This window comes from Grus americana, chromosome 10, assembly GCF_028858705.1.
Source record: "Grus americana isolate bGruAme1 chromosome 10, bGruAme1.mat, whole genome shotgun sequence".
In the NCBI taxonomy this organism is placed as follows: Eukaryota; Metazoa; Chordata; class Aves; order Gruiformes; family Gruidae; genus Grus; species Grus americana.
In genome coordinates, this window is record NC_072861.1 from 2,354,854 (window position 1) to 2,377,586 (window position 22,733).

Consider the following 22,733-nt stretch of genomic DNA (forward strand, 5'->3'; position numbering starts at 1 on the left):
TGAGGGAGGAGCAGAGGATACAGGTTTTACACTAATCGTCTTTACTCCAATTAGTTTCTTCAAAGTTTGTTTGCTGTCAAATACGGGCAGCTATTGGATTCTGGTATTGCCTGTCCCATGCCAGGTGCTAGAACACGATGAACTCAGACTTGTGCGACCCCGTCACAAATTCAGACTGCAACCAGTCTTCCCTTGCGCTCTGCTGCGTGTTTTTTCTCTAAATGAGATGCAGTGTAGCAAAGTACCCCTCATGCTATGTTACTCAGTGAGAAAGATACTCAGCAACTCCTGTGATCAGTCCTGCACAGTTGATGTACAGTTGACACAAGTGATACAGTGGTGACACGTATTTTTGGGAGGTGGTAAATTCCAGTTCTACCTTTTGCTGATATTCAAGCTGATGTGATAATGCTGGCAGATAGAGCTGCGGAGATGATTTTCCCTTGCAGCACTAAACCCAGCTGTGAGATCCCTTTTTGATGCCAGTCCTGCTGTGTTCGCTTGAAAAGCCTCTCTGTTTTCCTCCTCTTTATTAGATGTTGCCTTGCCCAGAACGAACGAACCAGACGCAGCCACAGCTGGCTTGGTGTGACAGGTTAGCGTGAGGCACTAAATGTCAGGAAGGATACTTAAGGTCTTTCGGTGCCTTAGGGCTTGAGATTGGTTTTGTGACTTACTTTGACTTTTTATCCTGTTTGCAAAAGCTCTGAGGGCTTCCAACTGTACGTTTCTATTTTATATAATAAGTGGAAACATTAACGTAATGTCTTTAGGTGCCTTTTTGCAGAAGCTACACAGAAAACTGACGCCGGTACACGAGGCTCTTTCTCAGCAAGCAGCACAGAAGGCAGGACCGTTTATTTAGTGCGTTCAAGTCTGTGCCTGCAGATACCTTCCTATGGCTTTTTTTCCTCCCCCCACTGTAGCATTCCAATCTAGTTATTTACCTCTTAAATACTACATTAGGATCATTTAGTGTGTTCAATTTTAGTATAATTTACAGTAAGGGTGTGTGCCTAGTCAGTTCCTTCTTTGACAGCTGGAAAACAAAAACTCTGGAAGGATACTGGGATGCAAAGGGCTATTTCTTTCTTAACACACCACATTTCTCTTGATCCAGTTCTTCATCTGAATTTTTCGCTTCTTTGAAATTAAACAGTGCACCATGATCTTCGTTAAGGGCCAGTGGTACAACGTACTGCTTTTTGACCTGTAAAGCTATACGTGATTTAGGTCTGATAACCCAGCACGTTATTCGCAAAACCCAGCAGTTTAAGCTGGATGGCTTGGTGGCAGGGTAGACTTTGTGGGGACATGGCTTTTCACCGGAGCACGTTTTCCCCACTTGCTCACTGTATTCTGCTTTGGATAGCGTTTGTTTCAGAGCTACTACGATTTTGTGTTCTTCTCCCCAATTCCAAGCTTTTCGGAAATGTCTTGAAGGGAGTAGTGTATGTGCATGATCTTTTATTGTGGCTGCAAAACCATACAGGCAGTCTTTTGTACTGACAGGCATTACATGAGAGGTGGGCCCGTGCAAACCACGGGGAAGTTCACCAAGGCCAAGGGCAAGGTCCTGCACGTGGGTCAGGGCAATCCCAAGCACAACTACGGGCTGGGTGGAGAATGGATTGAGGGCAGCCCTGAGGAGAAGGACCTGGGCGTGTTCCCTGTGAGGGTGCTGAGGCCCTGGCCCAGGTTGCCCAGAGCAGCTGTGGCTGCCCCTGGCTCCCTGGCAGTGTTCAAGGCCAGGTTGGATGGGGCTTTGGGCAACCTGGGCCAGTGGAGGGTGTCCCTGCCCATGGCAGGGGGGGTGGAACTAGATGGTCTACAAGGTCCCTTCCGACCCAAACCTGCCTGTGATTCAATGATATTTGATAACGATTGAAATGCTTGCTGAAACACAGGTATAGACCAGTGGTTTCTACAAACAGAAGTCATGAAAATGTTTATGTCTGGAAATTGTTATGCCTTAAAGTCTATATGTCTCCTACCTTGCTGACACGCAAGAGAACTCCTGGCGTCTCTGATGACGGCCGTCTCTGCTGGATTTCTCGTCTCCAAGCTTTTGTGGGTTATTCCTCCATTTGCCAGTTCCCTGCAAGACAAAGTGGCATTTTAATCTTGCTTGAAGCTCTTAGTGAGAATATCTGACTTTTCACATCCCCTTGACAGCTCTCGCAGGACTTAAATCTAGAACCTACTGATTACTCAGTATTAGAGTTTAGTTACTCTTCATTTACAAGAGGTTGATAATGACGTTAGCTTTCTTTTGACGTAACTCAATGGGAGAGTGAAATTGTTTATTACTAAGAGCTGAAAATCTCTAAGTATATTGCCTCCACTGGTCAACTCGCATATCCTGTCCTGCTGACGGGCTGTCTCCCAGGAAATGAGGAAGTCAGAGGGTTCAGATTTATTTAGTCAGCCTCTGAGTTCAAACAGTGTGCATCAGTGCAAGAAGTCTTAACTGAACTCACCGTTATAATGATGGATTTCTGCATCATGTCATTCCTAGGAAGTAACTTTCACAGGCAGCACATCTGGAGAATTTCCAGAAAAGGTTCAAAAGAAAATAACCAACCACAACCTTTTTTTTTTTTTTTTTTTTTCTTTATGGTGCTAGTGGTAGCATTTCCCTCCTGTTTTTTGTGTTGAGACTCTTTCTTTTGGATGATTTTAAGCAATTCAGTATTTTAGTCTAAGAACTAAATTCTGCACGCGCTTTTCCTCCCAGCTGGGGGAGCAGTGAGAGTTTGTTTTGCTGTTAGGACAAAAGGGTGAGGGTAAAGGATGATTTACATTAAGTAATGTGTCTCAACTGAGAAAAAGAAAACAGCAAGATTAAAAAAGAAAAAGAGGGTATAGGGTTGAGTGTAGTGGAGCAGAGCTTTACTAAGTCTGCACAGAGGGAATGAATGGAGCCTTTGGTGTTTTGCCCTACTCTTATCGATTGTCTTGCATTAATTAACCAAAGATGCCATGTTATGTTTGGTTATAATGTTAAATTCAACGACAGCCAGAAATTAGTTTGGAATTTGAGCTCATACGTCTCCTGGATTAGGTCTGACATTTGTAGCACAGCGTGAATACATGGGAGTTCTAAAGGGAGCTGAACTTTGTTTTTCTCAAGTGTAGCAGAAAAAGCACTTGAAAGATACAGCCGTGAGAGATGCGCTTCCTGCACAGGAAAACGGAGAGCTCTGCCTCTTTTGGGGGTTTGTGCCTTGGCATGGAGGGAGCTAAAGTGCTGGAGCAGAGTTGGAAAATTGGTATTGAAACACGTCATCTTGGTGTCAGTGTAAATCTGCTGCGCTCCCCTGTTCAGTGGCTTTGGGGGAGAAGGGCGGGATTAAAAAAAAAAAAAAAAAAAAAAAAAATGCATTTCAGTACATGTGCATGCTTGTCTGTATGTTAAGCATTTTTCTGTCTTGTATTCATTCACAGCTGTGATTAGTGCTCATCCCATCCATTCACTCGATAACCCTCACCATCATTTCCACTCCGGCAGCCTCGCTTCTCCAACTCGCAGCTATCTCCATCACCAGGTCAGCCCGTGGCCGATTGGCACATCCATGTCCCATTCAGACAGGGCCAATTCCACAGGTGAGATATAAACGATCAGGTTGGATTTTGTTTATAACGGAACAATAAGTGAAACGTGCGGAAATCAAAGCCTGAAACTTCACTTGGTCGGGCTCCATTGCGGTGTTCCGTGAGAGGCAGAGCGATGGATTTAAGTACAGACGATATCCTGAGTTTTCTGTAAACAGGTTCTTGTGTAAATGAGAGATTGGTGCTTCAGATAGGTGACGGTGTCCTTGGAAAAGGAGGCTTAATGTTTTATATACAACTTCAAATAGGAAGATTCCTTATTCTAAAGCCTGGAGTCCGAAACATCAGATTAAATCTAAATTGAGCTACTTAATATGATGACTTCTTTCCTAATTAGTTGTGCTTAAAACAGGGGGAGGACAAAACTCCAGACTTTGCTACTGAGAGCTGACGTTAGTTAACCTTCCTGATGCACACAGAAAATTGTGATGAGTTCTGTGCAGCATTTTCAGGCTTGAAGCACAGGAATTTGCAATAGTTTCTGTAATGCCTCCAGCGCGCTGAAAAATTCTGAAGCAACAGGATTGCTAAATTGCACATAGGTAATGTCTTGAGATGAAGTGAATTCTGAGCTTCTCTAGTTTAAGGTCTACGTTTTAATTAAGGTGTCACAGCCAACAGCGTGGTTTCCTTACGAAAGCAATTTGCGAGGCTGCAGATCTACAGAGAGATGCTATGTTAGAGGCAGAGGTTTCCCTTGTTCCGTTGGCACGCCGCCGAGGTGACAGCTCTCCCGATCCAGATCTTTTCCCGCATGTGGTCCAAGTAGGATCACGATGCCCCAAATTCAGTATATCGACTCATGCTTCTCTGAGATCAGGGTGGAGCCTGCTGCAGGCAAACAAACGAAGCCTGTGATTTCAGTTTAGCTTTCAGCACGTAAAGTCTAGCTCAGAAAAATTTTGGCTCTTCTATATGCACTACAGTGATACGTGCTTAATGCACACCTACTTAAGTATGCCAATACTGTGAAATGGTGATTTTTCACTCCAGGGTGAAAATGAGAATGAGGATTTGTGTTCCATGTTGTTTATCCGAGTCTTATTATATATAGCTGTATCAGTGTAAAACTGGTGATTTGGTGTTATGCCTGCGGAGTCATTCAGTTCTTCAGCTTATTTTGTTATTAGACGGCCCTTGCCGTTCACCTTAGAACTGGACGGTTACGCAGAATTGGTGTTATTTGCTACACAGATAGTTAATCTGTGAATTCACTTCTTACCTTAGAACAGCGATCTTGGAAAAGGCGCTGCAAACCCTACCGTTATGTTTCCATCTGACCACAGGAAACATTTCTGTTAAAGAAAATAAACCACTCTTTCTTTTTTTTTTTTTTTTTTTTTTTTTTGTCTGCTGTAGAATCTGTTCGAAACACACCTAGCACGGACACCATGCCGGCTTCCTCGTCTCAGACATGCGCTGACCACCAGGATCCCGAAAGCACCGCAGGGTCTTATCTGGCTAACACACAAGAAGAGGATTCGGCTCAGAACCTCCCTACGGCACACGTCCGTCCTTCCCACCCGCTGAAGAGCTTTGCGGTGCCGGCGGTTCCACCAGCTGGTTCTACGTACGACCCTGCGTTGCCAAGCACACCGTTACTGACTCAGCAAGGTGAGGGGGGGGGGAACTGGCAAGACACGCTTGCCAGAAAGAGAAGGGAGGAGATTTTTAGAAGAGAATGAGAGAAGCTCTTTGAGGGGGAGGTATAAGTGGGCGGCAGAGGCTGGACTGAATTTTGTTGGTATAATTTTCAAGGCCCTTTTATGTTATGTACATAGATAAAGGAGACACAAATTCAAATTCAGCACTCCATAATTTGAATAATTTGTTTTTCTCTAATAAAATCCTTTTTATTCTCCTACTTTCAAGAGTTTTCCGAATAGGCAAAAGAACTAATTAACTGAGGCATAACCATCTAACAATTTCTTTTAAGCTCCTAACCATCCAGTTCACTCGGTGAAGACTGCCTCAATTGGGACTTTAGGAAGAACTCGACCTCCTATGCCAGTGGTAGTTCCCAGCGCCCCTGATGTGCAGGAGACCGCCAGGATGCTCGAGGACTCGGAAAGCGTAGGTACTCTTACGCTGCCACTGGCTTGCTTTGGCAGTGCTTATCAAACCATGGTGAATCTCTCTTTATATGATCCCTGTAAACTTTAGTGAGTGTGCACTGAGCCTTTCAAAGGCAGGGGGTAGCGAGGCTTCTGACTTCCACCAAGCGCCATTGCCCGTTAACCCGTATAAAAAAAATCTAGCGCAAATACCTTCGACAGGAGGCAGCAAATTCAGAGAAGAAGCATTTCAATTGCAAGTATTAGTAACGCTTTCTAAATCTGAAAATTACTTGAGAGCATACCTTCAATTCCCAATTACACGACACTAAACCGATGTAGTGCTTCCACCTTTTGCAGTCTACGAGGCCCACGGTCAAACCCAACATTTTGGCTGAGCTGAGGCTGTTAGCTGAACGTGGAGTAACGTTCTCAGAGGCTTCTTTTCTTGACTCGCGCTCAATGCTTCTGGTTTCCGCTAGCCTATCACAATTACAAGAGGAGGAGAGACAGATCTACAGCACTAGTCTTTTCATTCCTTACGGGACGTAGCGTTAGCATCCAAAGCGTCACTGCAGATGGAGAATTCAGCACTAATGCCAAAATGTTTAAAGCCCTCATCCCAAATGTGGTTTTAGATACTCAGATGGAAGCGTTCGGACTTTCTGGGAAAAATGCAACTGTTGGCTTCTTTGGAAATAGCTTTTAAGAAGTGAGGGTGGTTTTGGGTGTCGGCACTGGAAGAGCTGTTTTCCTTTCAGACGGAAGCCAAGGAGTTATTGTATTCGCTGGTGTATTACTGCTACACAAAATGCTTATTTTGACTTATTTTTTCTGGTTTTTTTTCTTGTTTCCTTATTGTCCTTTTGTCACATTGTTTTTGGCACCCTCTTGATTTTATTTCTGTATGCACTGGTCTAGAAACTGTGCATGCTTGATTTGGTGCACTTTTGCCCTTCTGTCTAGTTGTCACTCCTACTTTATTTTTTTTCTTGGTTAGTACCAAAAATATACTCATTACTAAATATTTAAATATAGTCATTAATTTCTTCATTTATAAATTAGCACAATATAAACTCACCACAGCACACTAAATACTAGTTAAATTACGAGTTTTAAAAACTAATTAGGATTAGATAGTGAAAACAACACAGTACTGGGCAAAACTTGGTCAGCTTAGACAAGGTTTTGAGATGAACTAGTTCATGGTATCTGTCTCCATGCATGAACAGCTATCATAATTCCGTTATCAGTGCAGTATAGATGAAGCTAGACAATGGAGCCTAACAATAGAGTATGATTTTTAGCAAGTGTAATGATTCTCAAAACAGTTTTATTGAAGTGATTCCTTTGACCTTTTTTTTTTTTCCCAATTAAGCTGGGAAGATTTTTCTGAAATATCTACTTTGGTTCAAAGGCAGCTGTTATCTTGAAGCAGGAATTGATACAAGGACAACAGATAAGATGATCACAGTCTTAAAAAATCAGTGAAACTAAGAATCACTCTTGCAAAAAAAGATCTGCACTTAAAATAGAGAGTTGTTTCAAGTTATTAATTCCTGTAACTGTCAATGAATCTGGTCTGCTTATTCATGTGTCAGGGTCACAATCTACAGCAGAATCCCTGATAATTTCTTATTATTCTATCTCTCTTTGAAGCAAACAAGTCACTTGATCAATAACTCTTTATTTCTCCCACAGAATTATGAACCGGATGAGCTGACCAAAGAGATGGCCCACCTGGAAGGACTTATGAAGGACCTTAATGCCATCACTACAGCATGACCACCTTCACCAGGACATGACTCCAAACAGTTTCACAAGTCTTGGGACTCAGCCTTGGAACACAAGGAATTGTACAGAGGGAAAAAAAAAAAAAAAAGAAAAAAAAAAAAAAGAAAAACAGAAAGAGGGACAACACATGAGAGCATACACAGAAGGCAAACGAACCAACAAGTGCGTTTGTGCTACAGCTGGTCACAAAGAGATGACCTTTCTTGTCATCGTCCTGCAATGAAGTCATTGCCAAGTTGAATTCCATTTACCTGCTGAGACCGCGCAGGATGGGTCGCATCAGGCTGAAATCTAGCATCCAGACAAAAGGAAAAAAAAAATGGACTTCATGTTGGGTTTTTTTTCTGGTCAGGTTTTGTCTCAGTGGTGTGATTGCCCTGCCTTTTCAGTGTTGGACATTTGCATTTATGTACAATTTTATTTGTGTTTTTATTTTATCTTTTTTTATAAAAAGGAAAAAAATATTGTAATCAAGGAAAAAAAAAAAAAGGAGAAACTGTTGTTTTCCACAGCCTAGACTGACGTTCGACTGCTTGTTCTATTGTGTATGAAAAATTCATTGCCAGCGTGGGTTGTTATGTTTTGTTTTTTATTCTGCGTATAATTACGTCCCCTTCTGGCAGTTAATCCATGGCCTTTTGGGATGCTGCACTGCTATTTGTAAGCTTTTTTTATTATTTTTATATTATAATTATTAAAAGCCTGACTTTCTCCTCTCATCACTGTGAGATTACCAGTCTGTTTGAATTGAAATGTAATTTGAAAGGCTTGTTTGTCGCTTTTTGTGCAGTTTCAATATTTTGAGTGGGGAAAAGTAGATGGGGAAGGGGAGGGGATCCAGTGGGAGGTTTCATTATTGTTGTTTTCCTGTCTTTCTACATTGACTCGAAAGACTGAAGAAAATGAAAGCATCTTCTGTAACGTCCTTCCTTGTAACTTCGGCATACTGTGTCTCTGGTTACTGAATTGCAGTGAGAGTCTCATTTAGAAAAGTTTAAAAAAAAAAAATATAATAATTTCCTCCTGTAAAGTAGGGTTCCTTATGTTTAGATGACACTACAGCTTCTTTTGGCAACAGTGCTCTGTTTTGTCGTTGTTAGTTTAAAGATCGCATCATGAAACTTTAAAGCGCAGATTGAGCGCTCATTCAGCGGGGAGAACTTAGCACAGGCGGCAGCGCGCAGGGCACGACGCTTCTCTGCTGGTGGTGCTCAGGTTTGAGCTACCTGGACCTCCCAGAAGCAGAGAACTGTGGACCTCTTCCCATCAGCAACATATAGCATGCTTTTGAGAACACTACATCTCCACGGGATCCTTCAGCAGCAAGTCCAACCCCAGTGCAATTTCTCTATCCCAGGCCGTTTAAACAAGAATCCTTCTCTTACGGATTCTTCAGAGACAGCAGCAAGGCAAAAAATGTATTTTTTTACACTTTTGAAACCATTTGAAAAGAAAAAAAAAAAACCAGTATTAGCGACTCAGGTGCTGTTCACGTATCTGTCTAGAAAGGAAGGAAAGTGGAAAGGGAACTCCTATATGAGGGGAAGGAAAAGGTTGTTTTTTTTTTTCTTTTCTCCTTGTATGATTGTGTGGCTCTGCCGTACTCTGTGAGGAGGAATGGCATAAAAAGAGGGACTGTATTTTAGTAAAAAAAAATAGAAAACCAACACTACCCAGCTGCCTAACCAACTCATGTGCAATTTCACTTTTAAGATGAAAGGAAACTCAGAACTTACTGATGAGTCAGGTGGAGAATCTGTTCCTCCTGAGCAGTCGGATTTGTGATCTGGGAGGCTCAGCGATAACGATGGAGGAAGCACAGGTACCGTAGTCCGCGGTGCCAGCTCTGCTAGATGGCTGCGCCTGTCGGAACATTAACACCTTAAATTTTAATTTAAAACAAACCAAGAACTTCATTCATTTTCTTTTACGCGTGTGACTGAAGCTAAAGCTCTGGGCCAGTTTTCATAGTCCCTGTCAGTAGGAGAAGGGAGAGCCACCGAATCATCCTGGAGAGCAGCAAGGGTTTGGGGTGTAGTTTTACTTCCTTTCTTTTCCTGGACTCTTGTGTTGTCATTCCTAGGACATTTGCTGGGTTTATTTATTATTTGAGGGAGGGAGGGAATCAAATGAATCAGAGCACCGTGGGCCACCTGGATAATTGATGTTTGGACTTTTAATCAATACAATTCAGGGCAAAATAAGCTACAGAATATGTATTTAAATACTAAAATACGCACCCTGTCCTGAAAGGAGGGGGTGTATGTTTTCCTTTGCCTATTTTTTACCTATACCCAAAGAAATACCATCATACATACACAGTATTCTTAGCTGGTGGGTCTTTGTGAATATTCCTTATGTATAACACCATGAATGTTAATATTGTCATTGAATTTGGGGAAGGGGAATATTTTTAATAAAACAACTGTTCAAAGTTGGTTTTTTTAAGGTTAAACTAAAAAAAAAAAAAAAGACATTTATTCGATTCAGTGTACAATCTGTATTGCACTTTTTCACATTTTAATGCTACGTTTTTCTTACATATCCTGTGATTTTAAATTTGGAACATTGTGTATCCTTGTAGTGTCATAGTCAAGCTGTTAAGTGACAGCTTCCCTCAGAGACATTTGGGGAAAAAAAAAAACCAAACTTGTATATTGTTTTATGATTCTCATGTAGAATAATTTTGAGGACTGCTGTAGACGTCTACCTTTCTGTACAATTTTTTTGCTTTTCTGTAGTAATTGCTGTATACTCTATGGCTTTTTTTAATAACTTCATGTTTATTATTTTGTATTGGACATCCAATACACTTTTTTTAATCCAATCAAATTCTGGTCTGCTTGGAGAATTTGTTCTCTCTTTAATTATTCCTATACCTTTTTTTAATTTTTTCTTAATCAGTACGGTGAACAGGTTTGGAATTTTTTTTGTTGTGGTTTGATAGGTTGTGTCCTCCAGAGAAGGAAGAGGACCTGTTATTCCCCCCCCCCCCCCCCCCCCCCGTCTTTGTGCAGACACTGAGCAGGGAGTGTCTGGTTAACTCCCCTCTGTGTCGAAGCCCAGTAACAAAAGTATCACCGTCTAACAAGCAAGCATCAGAGGGAAGGGTTTCAAATCAGGGAAAGTACATTTAATAACCTCATCACAGAAAAATAATGCTCTAATTCTTTGAATATAGCACTTTCTGTCTGTAGATTTTAAAGTGCAGTAATTGCTATCCTTATTGTCCCCCCGATGCTGACTCCAGCCTCTCTTTCTAGAGACTCGCACTGATCATCAGCCTCTTCTCTGCAGGCAGCCACTTCCCCGTTACTGGTGTCCCATGTTCTCGGGAACCCCAGACCACTCCTCATCCTGCCCTCTGCAAACAGGAGTACAAGCTACTGCGTAGTTTTACGCCCCCCCCCCCTCCTTATTTTGCTAGTCAGATCTTCCTGTTTACTCATTAAATTGTGCAACCGCACCGAGTTTTTGGGTGGGAACTGGACCCTGGAGGGATGCATTCACCCTGCAGCTGGTCTGGGACTTTGCGCCATGCTGGAATTGGTGGGGCGTGCATGCGTGTAGGTGTAAAGGAGAACTAGGGCCCAAAGGTATTAATCATTAAGTTGAGACTATCACAAGGCACATGCAAGATGCAGACAGGCAGAGCGTATACAGAAAAAAACCCACAACAACCCTGCCCTGTACTTACGAACTTCTAGCTTTACAAATGAGTATTTCTCACTTAGTTACTTGCTCTGCAAGGCAGAAGAAGTGGCAGTTGCATGAGGGGTTTATCAGTCAAGCAGCCCGTTTGAGGCCAGGTAGAAGTAACAATACCTGCCGGGAGTTGTGCAGGACGGGGACACTAGAGGGCAGCGATGACTTGCTGATAAACAAAGCTGCAAAGCAAACCCACGGCCTACACCGGTTCTGCATCCAGAATCAATTGTTTCTCTTCAGCCTAGGTTAAGGAGATGAGTAACATTAGTGATGGGTTCTTGTTAGCAACAGTTCAGTAAAGAACCTGTGCAGCAAACTGTAGGGTTGGGGGTTTTTGTGGGTTTTTTTTTTTTTTTTTTTTTTCATGCCTAGCTGTTGGCTTTCCCTGATAGCAGGTTGACTTCCACCATAGAAGCAAGGGGCTGCCTCAAACACCTTCAATAAATTGGTGCAACACGCCCAGGCTTTTTTCTCATTAAGACCACCACTGGTTTTAAGACAAATTGAGACTGGATTTAAACTAACTCATGGCAAATCAAATTATTTGTCCATCTCCAATAAAAGCATTCCAGTAGGGACACCACAACGTGATTTAACTTAACTGCCTTTGCCAAAAATGTGAAACCATTGCTACTTTTGTGCAGGGAGAGCTCTCCCGTAACCCAAGATGGGCTTCAGTCAGGTTCAACATCTCCCCTTACTACACGTGGGTGTAAAACACATACAGCCTGTGTGACTCTTAAAAGCCAAATGTAGAGCTGTCACGTGACTCTCTAGAACCTTCCATAAGCAGACACAGCAAAACTCCTGCCTCTTAAAAAGCTTGCCAGCTCTCCATTGTGATGGACACCCTGGAAGTCATGGGGACAACTGTCCTAGCCAGCAAACACGCAGAGCTGACGGGGGCAGGAGACAGGACCAGTGGGTTTGGGAAAGGAAAGCCAACCCTTCGCGGGCACAATGTGGGAAAGTGGCAATGAGAACACGAGGGCAAGAGTGAAAGGGTGCCAGGGAGACAAACTAAAATCCAATGAGGGGGAGCAAAAAAGGATTCAGCCTACTCTGAGTGCTGCGGGGGGGGGGGGGGGGAAGTGGTCTCCACCAGCTGAGAGGCTCTCTGATCAGGACTCCCTGTGTGCACAGGTGCCTGGCTCATCTCCCCTCCCTGGGCAAGGCTGGCTGCACTAGGACAATAACCTCTTCCTTCTCCTTTCATAAATGAGAATCAACATTTTCCAGTTACTTCCCAATTTCAGCTCCTGGTTCCCGACTTCTTCCAGCACGCGCTGCCTTTCCTCCAGACCTTACTCTCTGTAGGGGCAATGGCCAAGACAGCTGGCTCCCGTAGGGCTGCAATTTAGAGCAAGTGCCCGTTTTCCACAGTAATTTCTTCCAAGGAAATTCTCTGTTCCCCAACCCACCTACCTCAGGACATCCCACCCTCCGTCAGCTCCCAAGTGACCACTGGCTAAGGGGACGCTGCAGGGTGCTCTGCCCGCAAGGGTTGGTCCTGGTGGCAGTTTAACCACAGCCCTTTTATTCAACACACAAATGCACCAGTAACACCACTGCCAGCCCTGGGAACATGATGTAGCACTGGTCTAGTATCTGCAAATCCTCACCATCTGAACCTGACACAGGACAGCCCCGGTTACAACATCCCGCAGCAACCCCATCGCTGCAAAGGCTGGCAGAATTAAATGAGACACGCTAGAGATGTAGCAATAAAATCATCACACATTAACTTAATCCAAATCAGTAGCACTCACCCCGTAGCGAGCTCCAGGCAAGGGAAGAGCACTCGCTGGACCGCCGCAGGCTCCTCTACCTGGAGGTTTTGCTGCGTCCCTTCTTCCCTTCTTTCATTTTAGGCTGGCTGTCAGTGCCTCCACCTCCTGTAATTTCATCATTCTGTAAAGAGGGGGGTGAGCTCCCCTGTCCTGGGCTGCAAACCTGAGTGGAAAAGAAAGAGCAACCCCATTTGTAACCTCAGTCACTGTCCCTGGCTGGCAGGGCCGCTGCAGACATGGGACATTCGGATGTGCGTGGTGGAAAGCCCTGACCTGACTTCAGGCCCCACCGTAGGGCCTTTCCCAGGGAGCACGAGCCTGCTGCCAGAGCTCGGTCTCCCAAGGACACCCCTAAAGCAGACACCCAGGTGCCTGACCAGAGTGGGGGCACCCAGCTCTAGGGCTGCAGCACCATCTGGGGGGGGGGTTGCAGGATATGGAGGTTCGTCCTCGGGCTCAGTAGAGCCTGGCTGCGATCAGACACACACATGCTCTGTGCCCTGGCCAGGGAGAGCCTGGGGAGGGGTTTCCCATGGGGAAACCGGGGATGGCTGCGTGCCTGACAGCCCTGTCCCGCCCAGCTTCCTCCCTGATCCTGGCATCCTTATACGTGAGGAAAACACCAGACCCCATTTCTCCTCCGTGGGCACCGTCACCATGGTAACAGCATCCACTTAATCTTGCAAAGCTCTGCACCGAGGATGGCGAGGCCGGGGCGGCTTCCCTCCCGCACAGGGGTTTCCTCACAGCTGCTGTGCTGTTTTATGAGGCACAGCCCCAGCCCCGCGCTGCTCCTATCCATCTCCTCCCTGTCTGCAGTGAGGATTTGGAACCTTGTGACAAAAAAAACCCTGTCACTGGAGAAGGACACTGAGGTATTGGCAGCGAGCAGCTGACAGGGAAACCTTCCCCAGGGGCTCTACGCCACTCCCCGGTGCCATCTGTAAACCTTCTGCCGACACCCCTCAACCTCAAGGGCTGCCCAGCGTTATCCTGTGCGGGGTGTCACTGCTGTGCCCCAGGATGAGCCACCTCCAGACTGCTCTGGGCCCTGCTGAGCCCAGGGAGCAGGATCCCTCCAGCAGCTGGACCATATCTTGCCCTCCCCAGCCTGGGCCCCCTCCCTTTCATCTCCCTCTGTCTCAGCCTGGCTGCTCTTGCTCGTGTGGAGCAAACCAAAGGTTACGGCATTTCTCCAGCCTCTTCTGAAGAGGCGTGTAGCCCTCACAACATCCCCGTGCCTCGGAGACGAGAGGCACAGCCGCACAAGAAGGTGCTTCACAGGGACTCCCTTGGCTGCATTTCCTCCCTGACCCCTACACCATTTGCTGTCCTCCCTTGCCCAGCTCTGGGCACCAGCACAGATAACCAGGGTGGTTCTTCCCAGCCCAACCTGCCCCAAGAAGTTAATAACCAGCTGAGGCCACCTCAGCCCCGTGCAGGATTGCTATCAGCCATGGTTGGAAGGGGAGAAAACCCACGATGCTGCTGCAGCTGGTGCTGTCGGAGTGGAGGTGTGTGCACAGGGAAGGTGGTGAAGGCAAAAGGACACAGAGCTGGGGGGAACTGCTGCCTAGTCCTCGCCCCAAACCTGTTAGCACTGAGGGGATCCCAAAGGACAGGGCACACAGCCCCATTACCAGCACGCTACGGCACACGGCACCTTCCAGACTCTTTTGCTCCAACCATATCCCCAGGGCCACCTGGAAGCAGAGGACAGCCACAGCCAAGGGGGACAGAGTCCCTAGTTTGGACTACAAGCACAGAACCAGGGCTCAGCCTTTCCCCCCCAGTTGCCCCCAGCAGCCCCCAAAAGATGGGCTTCAAATAGAAAACCACCCCAAAATCCCCACCACCCCTCTTACCTGGAGGAGCCTGCTGCTTGCTGTGAGGAGCCGGACTGGAACCTACTGGCTCCCCACCCTTCCCCAGGTGTTTCCCATCTCCACCCCTTCCCAGCTGCAGAGCATTAGCCTGCCCAACCCCGCGCTGCTCAGGGCTGTGGGCTGGTTCTGGCCACCTGGCCGGGCTTTGTTTTGCAGGCAGGCCTAGAAATGGGGGGCTTGAGCAGCAGCGGAGTTTTAATGGGATGAGAGTTGGAGTGGGGACAGCTCTTTCCAACCAGGGTTGCTTTAGAGTCTGTGTGAAACGTGCCATGAGCCACGGAGATCTAGTAAAACCCAGCAAGCAAACAACAGCATCGCGATAAACTGGAGCTGGATGCCGAGTCTCCAGTGCTTGTGACTCATGGGCTCTCAGAGGACATTCCTGAGTCCCCAAGGCTGATGTCTGTCTGTTTTCACACTACTTGAACCAAATTCATACCACATGAACCAAACCCTATATTTTGGAGACCATTTTGCTGGAGGCAGGGAGGAAAAAAAAGTCTGTGTTGTGTCCATGCACAAGTGGTGCCTCCAGGTTCATCCTGGGGTATCTGCAGCTCCTATAGGTACCCTCACCATGGCTGTGTGGTGTCACGCTCAAGCCTTCATGGTAGAGCGGATCAAAAGCTGCCCGCTAAGCATCTTTCTAGAGCTAAGTATGTATGTCCTCAGTTGCCACAGCCTTTCCAGGAGCACAAGGCTTACAGTGACATGAGATACCAAGTTGTCCTGGCACTAAATCTCTGCCACGAACCGTGAGCTGCAAGAGGAGCCTGAGGCACCAGGGAAAAGGTTAATAATCCGTCAGGGACGCTGGTCCTGCCTGGCAGTGCAGAGATGTGGCTCAGGCCAGCAATGTCCTTCCCCCAAAACAGTACCCCCTCCCTCCCCAGGCTGGCCAGGGGTTCTACATTCAGGCTGCTCCTGGGGAGGGAAGCAGAATCACTTACAAAGGAGCAGCACTGAAGGCCTGTCCTCCATCTTTTCTCCCCCACTAAGAGCAAGAAGTCACTCCCAAGTGTGCCAGGCCCTTCTGACTCCGGTGGGTTTGCTCCAGCAGTGCCAAGCCATGCTGTACGCCCCCCCCATCCATGCTGGGTGGTAGGGGTGAGCTCCCTTCTCCCAGGTAGCTGTTTCCAGGCTGGTGAGGCAGCTGGGCCAACTGGAGCATCAGCAATAGCAAAGAGCAGCTCCCATTTCTAGCTCCCCCACTCTGGCGAGCCACCCCAGCGGCTGTGCTGGTCCACGCAGTGCGGCGGAGCAGCACGTCAACGCCGAGCCTCTACAGAGAGGAGCTGACAGTGATGGGCATGCACAAGGCTGGAGCTGACAGCATCCTCTGGCCGCAGCAGGAGGCCAGCGCGGGTGGACGGGACACCTGAGAGGCAGCACCGTGGCTGGGGAGGACAGCTGGCCATGCCCTCCCACGAGCCACCCTCACCGGCCCTGCACGCTGTCTCCGACAGAGCTGGGGGGGCACAGCACACGTGTTCCTCCAGAGAGGCTGCTGTGAGCCGTGTGTGGGCAAGCCCCTGCCATTCCCATCACAGCTGAAGAAAGCGGGTGTATAAAAAAACTAAAATAAAAGGGAAGAGGGGGAAAAAAAGTGACCCTGAAGAGCTGTCTAATTTGCAGCACAGTCAGGGAGAGCAGCTTCCCAGAGAGGGGGAGGCGTTTAGACATGTGGCACTGGGAGATGCTGTTAACACCTTCCTGCCTATCACTGCAGGACAGCTTCAGGCGGCTCCCGCTCCCCTCCCTGCAGGGCAGGGCACACGCAGCGCGGCTGTGTTGGTGGGGGGTTTCTGGGGGGGTGGCAGGCCACGCACACAACAAGAGGTCACCCAGTGGAAGTCCTGTGAAGGGCCTGGCATTTGCTGGTCTAAAGCTCCTATTTTAACCTATCGAGCTGTCATTTCTCCTCTGTTAAAAGAAAAGAGCGTCTAACTCCTCTGAGAAACTTCAGTAGATGTCTTTTCTAATCAGGTGCCTGCTAAAAGGTGGATTTGAGCAGAACAGTCACTGCTGGTGATTAGGGTCAGGTCAGCTGGTAGCTGGAGGCCGAAAGGCAGCTGGTTTGCAATCTCTTCTTAAAAGAAAAATCAATCTATTTCCCTGCAACTGTAAGTGGCAGAACCAAGTTAGGATTTTTCTTCCTGTCATTTGCCAATTATAGATGGCACCATATTCAGCTCCATTAAAATCAGACCCTAAAGTCAAAGTGGGGTTTAGGCACAGGCTCAGTGTGCTGGAATTAGTGAGGCAAAATGTCTGAAGCCTCTACAACTAACTAAAAAACCAATAGGCATATACTCATCTGTGAAAATTCACACACACACACACACACACACCCACCCCCTTTTTACCAACAGGGAGAAAGCAGGCAGTGAGGGGATTTGTCTGAAGACACCTTGTCAATCCAGAGAGCAGTCCCCTGGGATTGCTGGGAGCGGAGACAGGCAGGGACAGGGCCGGGGACGTTGGAAAGGCCCCAGCACTGTGCTGGCTCTGACCATAGCAGAGCCCTGGGCAGGCCAGACCCTCAGCTCCCCCACTTTCACTGAGGTGCTGCTAACAGGGTCATCGGGGTGGCACTGACGGCAGACAGCTCGCAGGGGCCATCGTGCACGTCCAGGGAGGCCTCCCAGCCCAATACCTTAAACAGGGAAAACACTTGGGACCTCAGACTTCAGCACTGATGGTTTGTGTTGAAAACAGGCAGAGCTCAGCTGTGACTCGGGGCCAGGACCCCGGTGTGGCCCAGCTTCTCCACTTTGTTCACTCGTGCCAGAAAAGCAGCGTTCAGCTCAGCCCACGCCTCTGCAAGGGGGGCTGGAGGTTGTGCGGGGTGTGGTATTGCTTACAATGTGCCTCAGTGGCTTGATTTGATTTCTGCAGATTTCTGAGCGTAGGCTTGGGCTTAGAACCCAAACGGACTGTCGGTCACACCCTGGCTGAGGGGCCACCTGCACACACAAAACCTGGCATCACAAACTCACGTTTCTCTGTGTGGGGAAAGGGAGAAATGTGACCAAGGAACTGCACGGCTGAAATAAAAGCAGCTGCAAAACCACCTCAGGCTCCTGAGAGCAAACCCAAACTGCATCTTTCCCTGCCCTGCTTCCCTCCACTGCTGAGGGGAATTACTGAGCCCAGCTTTAGTTCAGTAGTGGGAAAGGGCCACCCACATCCCTACTGACAGGCCACCACTGGGTCACCTCAGCCAGGGACGGAGGGGTGGGAACCTGTCTGCAAGAGGGTAACAGTGGACCAGGAGGGAGTCTATGGCGTTGAAGTGCCACCAGTAAAAACTGACTGCTTTTTTATGCTAGTACATCCCAGTTCCTGGGCTTTTACCCCTTTAGCCATCGCCCAGGTCCAGCTCTTCTGCAGCACTGGGTTCCAGGGCCGTGGCACAGGCTGGCCCCTTTCCTCCCTTCTCCTGGGACTCACACGGCACTGGTGCTCCAGCTGAACCTCTCAGGGGCTTGGAGAGGTGGCTGCCACCCACCAGTGCTGGGCAGGGAGAATTACCTTCAAGGGGAAAGATCCTGCCTCATCAGGTGCTGGGCCCTCGCTGGTGCCAGCAGCTGCTGTCTCCGGTTCGCTAGCGAAGCTGTAACACTGCCCTTGCCTACGGGAAGCAGAAACTCCTGGTCAACCTTTCAGTCCAAGCATGATTCCCAGCACCTCACTGCCAGGGCTGTTGAGAAGCCAACCCTGGCCCCTCTCCTTTCCCTCCCTGGGCTCCAGCTCCCTCAGCTACAGGACTTTGCTCCCACCCTGCTCCCTTCCCTGGGGCCTGTATTCTTGTTCTGTACCCTTGTCCCTACAAGGTACATGTCCTGCTGGCAGAGATGGGCTGGGCTGGAAAGCTTTCTGCCCAGCCCACCACCTGAGGATATGAACATATTGTCTGTGCCCTCATCTTCCTCCCCCTTCACCATGTCTTCAGACCCACAGGGAGGTTTTGGGTCACTTCAGTCAACTCATTTCTGCAAGGTTTTGGTTTTTTGTGGGGTGGCTGCAGACCCAAGGGGAAGAAGTGGTTGTGCAGTGACGTGTGGTGTGACGGGCAGTCTGGCCTGAGCTGGCTGCAGAGCACCTCACATGGGCAACCTGCTCCAGCTCTGGCAGGAGGAGATCTGCGAGGGGTTGGAAAAGTCCTCTGCTGCCCTACAGGGGTGTAAGCAATGAGATGTCACCTCTTTCCCTGGCCACTGTCTCCTCCTGCTTCTGCCCGAAGGTAGAGGAGCAGCAGTAGGTGACCCTGCACAAACCATGCCAGGCCTTGAGCAACTCTCTCATTTGTTTTTTTATGTGCTGTGGTTTGCACATGAATGGGGCGTTGCCTCGTGCACCTCTTCCCTTCCACATCCCAAAGTGATCCTCTTCCACAAAATAACGGGGCGCAGAGCCTGGCTCACACGGTCTGCAGCTCATGTCCCACTGCCATACCAGTGCCTTGGGCTGGCAGGTACAAGCTTGGCCCCTGAGGCTGGGTGGAGTGAGTGAAAGCTGTCATCAGTGTCTGGTTGTCTTTATTTTCAATAAAATATACACTATGATGTATTAATTTCTTTAAAGTGGTGGTTCCTAACTTACTCATGTCTCCCCTAGCAAGGAGGAGAAAGGTGCAAATCCCTTTTCCTTTTGGGCATTCTCCGGAGTGCCTCGTAGGGTACCTGTTGCCTGCTCTGAGCTCGCTGGTCCTGTGCCCAGCGCTACGAGATCCCTGAAATTTGCAGAGGAGATTAAAAAAGGACTCAGCCAGGGGATGCACAACCCCATCCCCAGTGCCAAGCTTCCTGGGGACACATCAGAGATATTGCAGGGCCTCTCTTACAGTGGTTGCGACTGGAGCACAACACTGAGTGAAGAGGTCTGCTGAGGGTCCTGCCAGGCTGCTCCCTGCGCAGCGCTCCACCGTTTTGTGCTCAGTGAACCTCATCGCCTTGCTGGTCCAAACAGCTCAGTGAGTTTGCAAAGAGGAAGAAAAAAAACCCCCTCATTTCCAAGAGCTGAGCCTCAACCTGCAGCTCTGGCATCAATTCCCTTCCTGTCTAAGGCTGGCTGGCGCAGGGGATCAGACAATCCCAGTGCCTGCAGGAAAGCACTGCATAGGTCTGTTCTCTTGTCTCCAACATCCCAAAATCTCTCACAGGGTCCAGGAGGTATGAGTTTGGGACCCCCTGCCTCTGTCCCAGTCCGGGACAGTTTCCCAAGACAAGGCCGAAATTCCCATGAACAGCCCTGACCAAACTGCGACTAGGGAAAGGGAGAAACCGCAAGAGCTGGTGATCCTGCCTTCTTCCCCACTCTGAGCCTCCACACCAGTGGGCTGGGTCTTCACAAGGCACTGCAGGAGAGGTAGTAGTGATCAGGAGGTGGAGAAACCACCCTGTTGATAGGTGGGTGACTTGGCACTGCTGTCTGAACAGTTTGTTCCTGACAGCCGCTGTGCAAGTATCATGAAATCCCAGTGGGGTCTTAAGTCCTTTCATTAAGATAAGGCGGCATCAACGCAGATGCTAAACCAGTCAAGCCCTTCCAAGTGTGCTTTTCTACAGCTGATGGGGCTTCTTCTGGCTTCCCCGGAGAGTGGAGCCAGGGCTTTTCCTTGGTGAGGGAAAACCTGTCTGTGCCATCCTGATCCACAATGGCCTTAGAGCAGAGATGTGGCTACTGGTTGTGTTGAAATACTCTGGGTGAGGTAGAGATCAGACTCCATTAGCTAAGCCGTGTCACTAACTGCTCTGGTATCATGCTTGGGATGAGGACCTCGTGGTTATTGTGTTATCGCGATCTGCTCTGCCCTCGGGAAGGGCACGAGAGCCTCCTGATACAGTCCTGCCCATCCTTTCGTGAGGCTGGGGCTTGAATCCCTGCTAGTTGTTCGTGGAGAACAAAAGGCAGGTTTCACAGGGAAGTTTAAGAGCTCAAAACTTGGATTTTGTTCCATTCATGTTTACAAATCTTCTGTGAAATATAATTTGTAAAGAAATTTTTGATTGGGCCGGACTGACTCATGATCCCAAGTTTCTTCTGTAATAATAATGGCATGTAAAATAAAAAAGCCTGGCACAGACATTCATTTTGAAAGGCAAAACAAACATTTTACTGCCTGAACTTCCCATCCCAGGATGATTAAAAGCCATGTGGTTTCAAGGGCACAGCATTTTCTGATTAAAATGTTTGGTTTACTCTTTCCTCACCAGTTCTGCTCATTTACAGCCAGACAAGGTCAGAGAATTGATGGAGGGAGACCAACACGGTCTCCGATTTTCCTGGACCACCAGAAGCAGGAGGGAAGAGAAAAGGAGCGTCCTGTTTTGACTGTGCCCGTGCTGCACTGTTAGTGGGAGTGTGCGCACATCTGTGAGTCCTTCTCCGAAAAATACTGATTTCTTTCACGGACCTTGGGCTCCTTTTTTTCCTTTTTTGCCATCTCTGGCATTGGGACTCCTGGTAAAGGAGGTCCTGGACCCTGCTCTCATCTCAGCAGCAAAGACACACTGTTGACGTGTCAGCAAATTCAAGTCTTTCAGAGGCTGGGCAAGATGTCAGAGGGCTAAATGCAACCATTGGATGAGAAAGTACCAAGAAAATGAGATTTCAGAGAAGGAAAAATGAATGTGAGACTATCAGCAAGGCAGAGGTGAGGCCCTGCACGGAGGTGAGAGGTGAGGCTCTTGATATCAATTGGTTGGAGGAGAGGGAGCAGGGAGGAGGAAGGTATCTAGCTGTATCTCGCTGCTACAGGCTGTAGGACCCACTCCAGCAGCTGGGCTGCTTTGCCCTACATTTTCTTGGCTATGAAAAAAGGGCACGAGGCCATAGAGCTCCCGTGTGAGCTACCGACCCAAATCATCAATTTTGTGCCTACTTCCTAGGGTGGGTTTGGACAAAGACTAAAAGAGGCTAAGACAGGAGCAAAACGAAAGCTAAGAGTTGAAGCTAGTTTTACCTTCCTAAAATACATCAGGTCCTGACCTTGGCATCATCATCCAGCTTAGTCTGAGACCTCGAAACGGCTACTTCCTTGCTCCCTTTTTCTGTTCGCTTTCTGTGATAGTCCCTATTCCGAGCTGTTAAGGTCTGGATTCTGTGGTAGGGCTCCTTAGGCTCTTCTCCGAGGATCACAAAGTCAGCCAGGGTTTCCGTATCTGCCATTAATGTGAAGGACTTTGATACATCTCACAATTGCAAAACAACTACCAGATTTCTCCTTTGTCCTGTTAAAAATTCAAGGGTAGGCAAAACTTTTAAACTTTTACTGTCAATGGCTTAGTACACGTTTCCCACAAGAATGTGTGAGGTGGAGATGCCGCAGCAGGTAAACACACTATTAAAGCTCTGAAGACATCAGGAAAATGCAGACAGGGAGTGAGACGAAACCCTGCATCTTCTCTGTTGAACAGGAAAAAGAGGGCTAAAATGCTGCCCAGGTTTTTTTTTTCTTTTTTAAACCTCATCTCATGTTGCCTGAAGTTCAACACTTAAAGCAGACAGCAAGTCAGAGGGATGGGTTTTTCACGTTTTTATTTACTAAGGTTTTTATTGTGTGTTTTATATTGCAAACCCCACCCCTAGAACTCTTCCCTCCCTTCCCCCCAAAATAAACCAAAAAATACCAATAATAATTAATATAGTTCCACCTACTGAGACAAGCCTAGTGTTGACTGGGGTCCAGTCGGAATAACTCAATATTGGCTACTGCACTGCTAAGAACTGGAAAATCAAACAATATCCCTGTGAAAAACAAAGCAAAGGAACCCAGCCAAAGAAGGATGTTCACCAGCCTGGTGGATGGAACGCACGTCTACCAGAGACAGCCCTCGGGGTGGTTTTGTGCACCTCCATTTGTCTGAGTGTCCACAGGGGTT

General features: G+C 47.7%; 1 protein-coding gene across 10 annotated transcripts in view; it reads left to right on the forward strand.

Moving 5' to 3' along the window:
- Window positions 1-10,291, forward strand: part of NEO1 (neogenin 1) — a 203,405-nt gene extending 193,114 nt beyond the window's left edge. For 7 of the 10 annotated variants that reach the window (XM_054836189.1, XM_054836190.1, XM_054836191.1 and 4 more), the window contains 4 exons: window positions 3,448-3,606; window positions 4,975-5,229; window positions 5,552-5,688; window positions 7,371-10,291. In XM_054836189.1, coding sequence (XP_054692164.1) covers window positions 3,448-3,606; window positions 4,975-5,229; window positions 5,552-5,688; window positions 7,371-7,454 — 635 coding nt within the window. In that variant the 3' untranslated portion in view covers window positions 7,455-10,291. The remainder of the gene's footprint in view (window positions 1-3,447; window positions 3,607-4,974; window positions 5,230-5,551; window positions 5,689-7,370) is intronic. The other 3 variants (XM_054836196.1, XM_054836199.1, XM_054836197.1) reach the window with 1 other exon arrangement.
- The last annotated feature ends 12,442 nt before the right edge of the window (window positions 10,292-22,733 follow it).